Below are 12,374 nucleotides of genomic sequence, written 5' to 3'. Positions count from 1 at the left end.
AAAAGTAGTTTTATCTTTGTTGACCTTTTGGGGATAAGATTTGTACAGCCACACATTGCATGCAATTATATATTGGCTTGGTCAATGCTCGACTGTGCAGTGAGACCAGATGTAGTGAGATGCCTTTTTAAATCTTCAGCAGTAATTCAATCAAGTTTCTGCTTGATTGGGACTTGCAATGTGCTTGAACCTTTCCAATAAGTGAAAGACCCATCTTGCCTGATGTTTCCTGTTTAGCTTTGTGTGAGCTTTTGTCTGATTAAACTTTTGTGAAGAACCTTGAGACATTTTGTTTATATTAAAAGGTGCTACATCAATGCAAGTAATTGCACATAAAAAAATCAATCACCAATTCTGTAAGTGAGGCAATATTGTTTCAGTAAAAATGTAAGCTTACTATGGAATCAACATGCAACCTAATGGAGCATCTAGGATGTTGCTTATGAAGGTCTTTCCCTTGAGTATGTTCATGAAATTAGGTTGCTTGAATGGCTGTAAGAGGAATAATTTGTACACCAACGCAAATGGACATGAAATATGATCTTTATTAGACATTATATAATTGAATATAACTGTTGAAGTAGAAACTTCAAATTCTTTATACAAGATTACTATAGTGTTTCATTATTTCAAATACCCATTATACCCAGTAACAGTTTCCTTATGATGCATAACACTTCACAAGTTCATTGATTTTACATGTTAGAGCATTTTCTATGCATGCTTTTTCTCACTAATTTCTTCAACTTCACTCGATTCATCAACCACCTTGCCATCAACTAATGTAGTTGTGATCACTTTGACAATTTTCCTTGTTGTGACTTCAGCTGTTAAGATAAAAAGGAAATTTGATATTGACATTTAACTCTTCAGACTATGGACATGCATGACTAACATGATAGATTAGATCATAAACACAGTCACGATGATGATATAGTTTGAAGGTAATACATTTTTATTCAGTCACAGAATCAAACTGATAGGATTTAAAGAGATGGAGAAGCAAGTAATGTGTGAGCGATTTGTACATATTTCAGGAAATCAGAATGGACAAAGAAGTTAATGATACAGCAGTAATTGGAAAGGTTGCAGTTGATCGAGAACAAGTGTTTTGAAAAATGACTTTAATGTAGGAAGAATGAATCCTGCAAAAAGAAGGCTCATTGGTTAGCACTGCTACCTCACAGCACCAAGGGACCTGGGGTCGATTCCATGCTCAGTTGAATGTCTGTATGGAGTTTGTATGTTCTCCCTGTGCTTGGATGGGTTTGCTCCAGTTTCCTCCTACAGTTGAAAGATGTGCAGAAACGGTGGATTGGCCATGCTAAATTGCCCATATTGTCCAGGGATGTGCAGGCTAGATGGATTAATCATGGGAAATGCAAGAATAGGGTAAGGAGTGGGTCTGGAAGGGATGCTGTTCGGAGTGCCAGTGTGGACCCAATGGGCCAAATGGCCTGTTTCCATACTGCAGTCAGTGGACAATATGTGAGCATTGGGCCTGGAAGATAGAGTTGTGTAGATAGGATTTATTGTTAGATGTTACTAAAATGTGTCTGATGAAGTCAAGGGGGATGCTGGTGAAGAGGTAACTGAATGTTATGAGATGGAGACTGGGATTTCTTTGACAATAAAGAGTGAATGCAACTTCTAAGTAAAAGGTAATAATTATTGATGGGCTTGCAATTAGTGGTAATGCAACAGGGATTCAGTATTATGACCACAATTATTTACAGTGTGTATAGTAATAGCTCATATGAGGAAAATGAATGTACAATAGCAAAGTTTGCAGATGGTACACATAGGTGGAAAGGCAAGAGGTGTGGATGTCACAGTCTGTAAAGGGATACACATTGGTTCAAATAAGTGGGAAAAAAACTTGGAAACTAATGTGGGAAAACGTGAGATTATGAACTTGGGAAGCAATAGAGGAACTAAATATTATGGAGAATGACTGCAGAAAGCTACAGTACAGAGGGATGTGGAAATCCTTGCACATAAATCACAAAAAACGAGCATTCAAGTTTTGCAAGTAATAGAAAAGACAAATGGACTGTTGGGTTTTATTTATAAAATTGGGGAATTCTTGCTGAAACTATACAAGGCACTAGTCAGACTACAGCTGGAATATTGAAGAACTGTGACCTTTTCTCGAAGGAAAGTTTTACTGGCATTAGAGGCAGCACAGAGAAGATTCACTAGGATGATCCTGAGTTTGGACAGTCTATTTTATGAGGAGGGGTTGATTATGTTGTGCCTGTACCCATTGGAATTTAGAATAATGAGAAGTGACCTTAAAAGAACATTCAAGATTCTTAGGGGACTTGACAGAGGAGATGCTGAAAAGTTGATTCCCTTTGTGGGAGAGGCTTGAACCAGAGGGCATAATCTCAGAATAAAGAGGTTGCCCTTTGAAACCGAAAGAGGAGGACTTTTCTCTCAGAAGGCACTGAATTTGTCAAATTCCTTACCATAGAGGGCTGGAGAGGCTGGGTTGTTATGCATAGTCAAAGCTGAGGTAGACAGATTTTAATCAATAAAAACAATTAAGGGATATGGGGTAAAGGCAGAAAACTAGAGTTGAGCATGAATAATTAAGCTAGGATCTAATTGAATGATAGAGCAGACTCAATGGGCTGTATGGCCTACTTCTGACTCTATGTCTTACGTATCTATGTCATGTATTTTCAAACATGATATATGCAACAAAAGAGTTAATAATCAGAGAATATTTAGATTTACTCTTGTCCACCTAACTTGCTAAATTTCAATAGTAATGATCAGATAGTTTATATTTGCGAACAAACAGTGATTTTGCTTCTTATACACCTCCAGCTGTTTGAATGGTTGAAAAATTAATTCAATACTACACAATAAATTGTGCCAGATATCCAATTAGATTAAAACTTGTGATTTCCAACCCACTGTATAGCTGAAAGGAGCACAAATAATAATGATATATCTGGCTATCATCAATTCCTTTCTGCAACCATCCACCTCCACAGTGGCTTTCCTTTCAGATGACTAAGACATTGTCTGTTTTTAAAACATCAAATATCAGACTGCTGAGATTGTTTGTCCATAGACAGAATCCTTACAGTGTGGCAGACACCACACAGGAATACTTACGAGGAGGAGGAGAGGGTGAACGTGGAGGAGGAACATGAATAACCTTTCTGCTATCAAGAAAAGAACAGTTATTTGTCACAAATTCACATGCTCAGCAGTTAACAGCAAACTTTATATGTAAATTAAGTTAACACAATGAGCTTACTGTCTTGTTAAATAATATTTATCCTAAACTGAAACGTTTTAACTTAGGTTAACACTTCGTGCATTACTTTGTCCATCCCACCAACATATTTGGTCCAAATTGAAGGGAAGAAGTCTGTTAGGTGAGTGAAAACAGAAAGGCTTACTTTGTGAAATTTTACATGGGCTCCACAACCTTTCTCTATATTTTGGAAAAATGCTGCAAATGGCCATATACATTTTACGAGGCTTTCTGTTGAAGTTACAGTAGAACTTACAGATTATCTTTCCCCAAAATAAAACAAAAAGTCAAAGAAATTTAGGACAGATTAATTGATGTCAGCATACACTTCTGGACTGTTTGTAACCAAATCTTTTCACACACCCAAAATTGCAGTCTTTGTTTTGGGGGATCTTTTTCCCTTTGTGAATTATTGCCATAAGTGTTCCTTTAATAACAGTCTTTAGCATTATATGTACAGTACCTTGTTTCCCCGTTAAGTAAACGCCTGTACTCAGCAAGCTCTGCATCCAGAGTCAGTTTGGCTTGCATAAGAGAATCATATTTTTCTTTGTTCAGCACTATATCATTCCGCACATTGAACAAATCAGTTTCCAACTTGGAGACAGTTGTTTGCATGTTACTGAAGTCCACTTTATATCTTTGCTCAGTGTCCAGCAATATATTTTCTAGTCCCATATTCTGCAAAGATAATGTGCAGTTATTCCGATAAGCTAGAATGTCCAAGTTGGTTTACGGGGAAAAATCATCTATGAGCAATATCGTAATTTCTGTGAATATAAATTAAGAACAAAAACAAAAATTGCTGGAAAAGCTCAATGGTTCTAGCAGGGTCAGTGGACAAAAGCAGAGTTAACGTTGTGGATCCAATGGCCCTTCTTCAGAACTGAATGTAGCTAGGAAAAGGTTGGTATATATGCTGAAAATGGGTTGGAAGGAGAAGTACTCAGGAGAGGAGAAGGATTGTGGAGACAGAGAGAGTGGAAAAACACCATTTGGACAGACAAAGAAATGGATCAGTCTCAATAATATTAGGCCTGAGCACTTTCTCCCATGTCTTTATCCCAACGCCCACACTTCAGGTCTTGTCACCACATGGGCTGCTATTACAACCAAACCACTTTTACCTACCAATCATCCCCATTAACAGCTATTCATTCTCCTAGGCTGACCTTTACCCATTCCTTATCTGTCCAATTGCTGTTCTCTAACTCTCTAGGCTTCACCTCCACTCATTGTTTACTCCTCCCCCTCCCCATCTTCAGCATATATACACCAATCATTTCCTCGCTACAATCAGTTCTGAAGAAGAGTCACTGGACACAAAGCATTAACTCTACTTTCTCTCCACAGATGCTGCCAGAGCTGCTAAAGTTTTCCAGCAATATCAGTTGTTGTTTCTGATTTCCAATATTCGCTGTTCTTTGGTTTTTATATTTCATGTCTAAATTAAGAAAGACTTTCAAGAAAAATCCAGAAATCATCAGATGCAAATGTATGGTAATGAAGTTTGCTATTAAGCTATAGCTGAACTTTCATTTTATATTCGTAATACTGCTTGTTCAGATTCTTTATAAATTCCAACCAGTATTTCTTTTATTGAAATGATAGAAATTTTAAACAACTATTTTGCACTTATAAGGTTTCATTCACTTCATGTTAGCAAAATTTTTGATGTCATTATTTTAATAAATTATGAACAATGTATCTAAAACAACATCGTAACAATTTGTAGCCATGGCAGAGGAGAGGTAGTGCTAACCTTTACACAATTTTAAAGGATCTAGAGACAATCTAGAGACTAACTGTCAACTAAACACTGGAATTCCTAACAGCCCAAAGCAAGATCTTGGCAAACACAGACACACTGCTAATAAGCTGTCTGTAAAACCAGTTTATTCACTTTCTTGATGGACGCCAAATGATATTGACTAGAAGATAGCAGAATATTAAAGTAAGGCTTCCTAAAAAGGTTAAAGCTCGATTTGTATGCAAGAGAATCCATACATATGCTACGGCTTCATGTTGCTCTCAATTATTTTCCACCACATTGCATTTTAAAAGTTTCTCCATTATCCACTATACATATTAAGTAAGCTCGATCTTGTGCTGCTTCATTTTGCCTTAAGTGGTACAATTTTTAGAAATGTGAAAAACATCCATACCTGTCCCCTAAGGATTTCAAGCTCTATTTCCAGAGATTGCAATATTTTTTGCTTATTGTGGAGTTCCACCTCAGCTACCTCAATCTCTTTGTTGGTCTGCTTTACTGATTTGGTGATTGTTTCCATCTGTAGTAAAAACAAAGTGCTATAAATTCTGATTGAACAGATGCATTATAACATGAAATTGATGAAGAAAATACATATGTAAGACTCCAGGTATGTAAATTTTTGAAAAAATTTAAATATAAATTGTGTATTGTAAATATAAATTATGTCAACAAACTAATCCATTATTCATATAGGGCTAGTCCCGTTGTTGCAATGTTATATTCATAATCATTCCAACAGTATTTAACAATTCACAATACTGTTACATTTTCCAAACCCATAATTATGATTCATTCAGTTTAGATAAAGATTTTATTCATCATTTGTATAAAATGGCCTGTTACATCTGTGATAATATGTAAATGTTTATTTGTATTCACAGTGTTACAGAAAAATATGGATACCAGGGGCTATTATGTAGAAAAAACTTCAAACCAAAAGATATTGATTGCAAATTTCACCTTCACTTTAAGGGAACTTACCTGGGATTCGAACCACAATTCTGCATCTTTTTTGTTTTGATTCATCATTTCCTCATACTGCTTCCTCATCTCTTCAAGATGCTGAGTAAGGTCATCTTGCTTCACACAGTCCATCTCCACTGTGATATTATTATTATTAATCTGTGATTTGACACCTCTCAACTCCTATCAAAAAATGACAGTGAGATTTTGACATTTAAGTTATTACACAACATTTAATTCTCATCATTCCAAGCTTCCCTCCCATAACACTGCAATTATTATCATTCATAGGAATGATCCATTTCCTTCCAGTACTTACAAATATCCTGTTTGGAAACAGCATTTTTACTTTAACTACACGAGTGGACAATCTAAGATGATAATATAGATTAAGATAGTCACAAACCAAACCAGAAAGGAATTTGCAAGGAACTTCTTTAGTTAGTGAATTGTGGATCTTTGTTACCACAAATGTTTTTTTTAATGTGAATAACATGGGTGCACTTAAAGAGAAACAAAATAAAGGAGAATGTAATAGATGGATATACAGGAATGATTAATTAAAATAAGTGGGAAGATCTGAAACTGAGGTAAAGAACACTTGAGCTGTGTATGTCTGTTTCTGTGCTGTAGAGCTACATTAATGATCTTCATTCTATAATGTAATGTGACGCCACCCTGGAGAAAATAACAATATTTAGATCAGAATATCGCTGAGAAAACTATATATATTGGCAAAATATCTCACTGTGAACTCATCAGGACAATTTGAAAGAATACCAATTCAAAGGGACAATCAATGGTAAAACTGCATGTAAAACCTGTGCTGATTGTTTGGCAAGTGAACTAATTTAAATGTTGTCATTTGCCAACTAGAGAAACAACATTAGGTACACCCATTAATATTGGTTTGTAGGTACTGGTGTTGGACAGGGGTGTACAAAGGTAAACATCTCACAACACCAGGTTATTGTCCAACAGGTTTATTTGGAAACACCGCTCCTTCATCAAGTGGCTGTTGAGTATAAGATCATAGGAGACAGAATTTATAGCAAAAGTTTACAGTGTAATGTAACTTATATATTGAAAAAGACCTGGATTGTTTGTTAAGTCTCTCATCTTTTAGAATGGGCATTTTGGTTTCAGTTCTTTCATATGTAAATTCCAGAACTTTCTTGAAGTTACATTCTCAAGTGAACTTTAACAATAGGTGCCATGTTGGCCCAGATAATGTATTGAAGGTGTGAGGTGCCCTGTGTGAGGCTGTCTGTGCCCCAATGTTCAGACTGATTCTAATCTAAAAAAGGGATTTACAGAATCTTACATGGAGTCTTGCAGTTTTTCAGCAAAATAAAATGTAATTCTGCAGTACAAATTCACCCCACAAACTTACAAGTTGCATGCATATGTGTGTGTGTGTTGGGGGTATGAGTGTCTGTGAGAGAGAGTGTGTGTGAGTATGAATGTAAAGGGTTATAAATCTGTGAGAGGATGCAAGTGAGTGTGTGGGAGTGTATGTGTGAGCATATGAGAGAGTTGGCTTTTGCCCGAAACGTTGATTTCGCTGCTCGTTGGATGCTGCCTGAACTGCTGTGCTCTTCCAGCACCACTAATCCAGTATATGAGAGAGTTTGTTTATGAGAGAGGGTATGTGAGTGTGTGTGTGTCTGTAGGAGTGTCTGTGTGTGTGGTGCAATGGGGTCACCCTGTAGTATGACATGAACCCAAGGTCCCGGTTGAGGCCATTACCTATGGGTAGACAACTTGCTGGGCCACTTTGTGTTGTTGCCTGTCCCCAAGTCCACCTTGGAGGATGGTCAACCGAAGGTCCGAGGTCGAATGACCTCTCACAGACTTATACCCCTTTACACTCACACCCTTCCCCCCCCCCCCCCCCCCCCCACACACACACACACTCATAATATTAATATTGACCCCTCCTGGCGCCAGCTCCCTGCTCTCACCTCCTGGTGATTCTTTTTCAGGAAGTGAAGTTCCTCGCTGAGCATCTCCCCTTCGTTTCTCAGGGTGATGCAACTGTCGTCGTATTCCATCTTGATGCGCCTCATCCGGTCGATATCGCTCTCCACAGTTTGGCGAACGGAAGCTTCCGACTCCGCCCTAGCCCAGATATATTCGCTCAGATTAAAATACACAGGCGGGCAGGTTCGTATCCCGACAGGTTATAACATACCCGCTACCAATACGTATTATACGCGATGTATTAATATGACAAATCATCGAATTAAGAACGCAAAATAAGACAGGATTAAAAGGCAGAGTGAAATAGAAATGTTTAGTACAAACTTCATTTTAAAGTCTTCAGCGCTCAGTCTTGCATTGTCTATTTGTAGTACCAGAACAGCGTTCTGCATTGTGAGATCCTGGATCTAAAGGGCATAAGATTGAGGCAAACTTGGTATCAGATGTCCCTTTACAAAGCAACAAATTGTTTACTAGTTTAAGATTATTATATTAATTATATCCGGAAACGGCACTCTCCCCATGTGAAACCGAACCTGCGCTCCTTCTCACTCTCCCCAGCAGTCGAGAGAGGCAGCCGGACTGAATCCACCTGACCCACTACTGTCTGACTAAAATAAAATGAAGAACCGCGAACGCTGTAAGGTCTGAAACAAAGTCAGAAATTGCTGGGGAAACTCAGCAGGGCTGGCAGAGAGAAAGCAGAGTTCACGTTTCGGGTCCAGTGACCGTCTGAAGGAGTTAAACCGGATTCGGATTGTTAACTCTACACCCTCCCCCCTCTATCTCCACAGACGCTATCGGACCTGTGGAGTTTCTCCGTCAATTTGCTTATGCTTGCTGTCTAATCCCGTTATCGAGCCGGCACCTCTGAAAGCAGTTGGCTTTCTGAACTTAAAACAGGAATACCAACAACCTTGTCCTGTTACTGGACAAACATTTAGGGAGAGAATGTAAATGTAATTTTGCCCTGGTAATGACCTTTGTATGTTTTGTTTTGAAAATTCCTTCATCTGACAAAAAACACACAGGCAAGACAAACTGGGTAGATGACATTAAACAGCCGACCCGCCCGCGGGAAAATGATCTGACATTGTCAGGGATGGTGCAAGCAGCAAATTTTCACCCGCTTCCCCGCGAACACGTTTACCGGTCCCGCGTAAACCATGAATAACAATGTCCAAAGGTTAAACAGGGGAGAAGAGTTGCCAGGTTCTGCATCCAGCTAGTGTAAAAATCTCTCTCTAAACGAGATTACTGACCAAACGAGTATTTCAGGGTAATTGATGGTAGTAGGGTCTCTTTGGTGACCTTTTTTTTAGAGCTTATTAGAACTAATTACACAGTCTTAAATCACAGGGATTGTACCGCATAGAGTCATAGAGATGTACAGCATGGAAACAGACCGTTCAGTCCAACCCGTCCATGCCGACCAGATATCCCAACCCAATCTAGTCCCGCCTGCAAAGCTGCTACAAAACTGTTACTGAATTATTGATATTAAAAAATGACTGGAGGGTAAGCTGTACCTGTTTATTCAGGGCATGAGCCTGTGCTAACATTGGGTTGATGTCCCTGGAAACAGGTTTTCTCTCTTCGAGCAAAGCTTTGATCTTGAGCTCTAGCTCCCGGTTGCTGTTCTCCAGGGAGCTGACATTCTCCAGGTAGTTGGCCAGGCGGGAATTAAGACCCTGCAGGGTCTGCTTCTCGCTGGAGCCCATCGTGCCGCCGGCCAGCACGGGGCTGGAGGCAGTGGCCGCTCTCAGGGAGCTGCCCAAGAGGCTAACCGAGCTCCTGGAGCTAGAGGGGCCCCGAGTCCAGGAGTTGCTCTGGACTGAGCTGCTGGAGAAGCTGGGCACCGCCCGGGTGGAAATCCGGCGCTGAGACGAACTGCTGCTGGTGATGCTGGGCATGGTGGCGAGTCGCTGTGGCAAATGGATCAAGTGCACTGCAACTGCGTGACCTCACATTTATATAGATGGAGAGTGATAGGGATGGAGGTGGGGAAGGTGTGAAATCCCGCAGAACCACACCCAGCTGGGAGCTGCACCCAGCAGCCGCGGGCATTGTTATATAGTTGGTGTAGCTAAAACATCCACTTCTTATCACATAATAACGTTAGGTGGAAAACCCATTAACACTCACCTCCCTTGGTTTTACATATAGACTTTCCAATATAGACAAGGTTTCCAGTCAATTACAGAGACCTTTAACTTGGCATAATGTTTAAACTGTTCTTTAAGCGATGAGGTAATAACATGTACAATTCGATCTCAAACAGAAAGGCGATCAGTAATTGTGCGAGCATTCTTACAATAACCTGAAAGGGCTCTTGCGGTGCAGTGGTCGTGTCCCTATCTCTGAGCTAGAAACTTTGGGTTTAAGAGTTACCTGTCCTGTCGGTGTTCGATGACAGGTTGATTCTGTGTGAGTGAGTGAGGTCTTTTCTTTTGGATAGAGTCAAACTGTTTGTTTCCTTGATATGCTACTGTACAGAACAGAACTGCGTTTGTGACTGGATAGATACAGGTTTTTATGTATAAAGTATACTTTTGGAAATAAAAAGGTTGATTTTTTAAAAAAACAAAATAATTCTGTTGACATAATCGGCCACTTTAATGGAAGGCGCTTTATTGACGAGGGAATGGCATCCTAAACACAGTTACACCTGAACCCGAAAGCAATGCGATTTGTCTAGTTCACTCACTCTGACTGTGCTGGAGCAGAGCCGGCCGCTCCAGAAGCAAATGTTTCTGATACCATGTGTGATATGTTTTGTGCCCCCTGTTTGAGTTTGGAGTTGGGGGCGTTGCGCTGGATATTGGAGGATCCTCGATGACTTTGGACGGGGGGGGGTGGGGGCTTGTTGCCTGTCCAGAGACTACCACAGCCGCGCACCGCCGGATTATAGCAGAGGGTTCGCCCGCCGAACTGCCCAAACCGATATCTTTTACATGATAATCTTCTTTGATAAATGATGTAACTCTTGCCGTTTAATCGTTTCCCGCAACTCTCTGTGAATTAAACGCTTGTTTAAACAAACAACATAAGCTATGGACTTGAGTTGTCCTTAATAGGCACAGTAAAAAAAAATCACACAACACCAGACTACAGTTTGGTGTATTTGAAAGTACAGGCTTGCACTTTGTCCACCCCGATCCAACACCGGCAAACTCTACATCTTAGTATTGTTGCTGTATGAAGAATGTAGTTTTTTTTGTCTGGTTTCAGTCAAATTTATCGAAGCCACGCACCGCACGCTGACCAGCCAGATTAAGGTAAATCGTAACAATTAAAACCGCAGTTAATTCAGGCGAACAATTTCTAGAAATGTAATGGGAGTGTTCAAACTTTGTCCTTGTAGTTCATATGGTCACTCGAGTCTGCTGCTTAATTCACTGTTCCTCTTCCAACAATTCTGTGTGTCCTGTGCTAATATCCTATTTCGGTTACACTGCAGCTAGAGTCACATTACTACCCAGAGTATCTTGTGTATCTGTTGTTCTGTGCAGTATCACTGTAGCTCGCTCGGCTTTTTCCCGAAACGTCGATTTCGCTGATCGTTGGATGCTGCCTGAACTGCTGTGCTCTTCCAGCACCACTAATCCAGAATCTGGTTTCCAGCATCTGCAGGCATTGTTTTTACCTCATAGAGCAGTCTACCTTATACTGTGTATAGTATCCTCTGCTTAAATCTGCGAACCAGCCTGAATATCTTACAGTGATGGTATATTTTTCACTCATTCACTGATGGTAAAATGTCACCGTGCAATCGTGTTTATAAATCTATTTCACAACCTAATGACCCTTGTAGCTATCCTAGGCGAAAGTGATGACTGAAGATACTGGAGATCAGAGTCGAGAGTGTAGTGCTGGAAAAGCACAGCAGGTCAGACAGCGTCCAAGGAGCAGGAGAATTACGTTTCTGGTAAAAGCCCTTCATCAGAAAGGGCTTGTTGATACCGTGTCAATCTATAGTGTTTTGGTTTAAGAAGATGCACACCAGATAATGATTAAAATAAGGCGAACAACAGTGTTTTCAAATAAAATTGATTTGTATAAAAATGTGTAGTAGCAAGTTAAAAGGAATAGTTTAATTTCACGATTGTGCTGATTCAAATACCTTCAGCATTGCTCAATAGGTTGACGTCACCACCAGACCTGCTTATTTGACTTGCAGCCCTGTTTGAATCATCGATTTCCCCACATGTAATTTATTTCATTACGTCTCCACAAGGAGTGGGAAAAATTCAACAAGTTCGAGCTAGTGAAGAGACTGAAACACTCATCGATAATATTCCAGAGATGCTTGTTAAAACATTTTTCAGGAGGGATTAGATTTTAATTGGCTGAATGCCTGTTCAAGGTCAAAAGTCAAAC

The 12,374-nt window shown here is 39.7% G+C and overlaps 1 protein-coding gene across 2 annotated transcripts; it reads right to left on the bottom strand.

The window, feature by feature from the left end:
• Positions 1-527: 527 nt before the first annotated feature.
• LOC140469339 (keratin, type I cytoskeletal 18) lies at positions 528-9,945 on the bottom strand. 2 transcript variants are annotated; one of them, XM_072565758.1, is made up of 8 exons: positions 9,524-9,945; positions 8,319-8,401; positions 7,976-8,132; positions 6,030-6,194; positions 5,440-5,565; positions 3,738-3,955; positions 3,130-3,179; positions 528-827 (listed from the first exon to the last, which is right to left on the bottom strand). In XM_072565758.1, exons 1-8 carry the CDS (start codon positions 9,905-9,907, stop codon positions 715-717), a joined length of 1,296 nt encoding a protein of 431 aa, XP_072421859.1. In that variant the 5' UTR covers positions 9,908-9,945; the 3' UTR covers positions 528-714. The 2 variants fall into 2 exon arrangements, with proteins under 2 accessions (XP_072421859.1, XP_072421860.1); XM_072565759.1 differs by having other exon boundaries at positions 3,130-3,176.
• Positions 9,946-12,374: the final 2,429 nt, after the last annotated feature.

Source organism: Chiloscyllium punctatum, chromosome 49 (genome assembly GCF_047496795.1).
Source record: "Chiloscyllium punctatum isolate Juve2018m chromosome 49, sChiPun1.3, whole genome shotgun sequence".
NCBI classification, from domain to species: domain Eukaryota; kingdom Metazoa; phylum Chordata; class Chondrichthyes; order Orectolobiformes; family Hemiscylliidae; genus Chiloscyllium; species Chiloscyllium punctatum.
The sequence above is the reverse complement of the archived record's forward strand: the minus strand, read 5'-3'. Positions and strand labels throughout refer to the sequence as shown.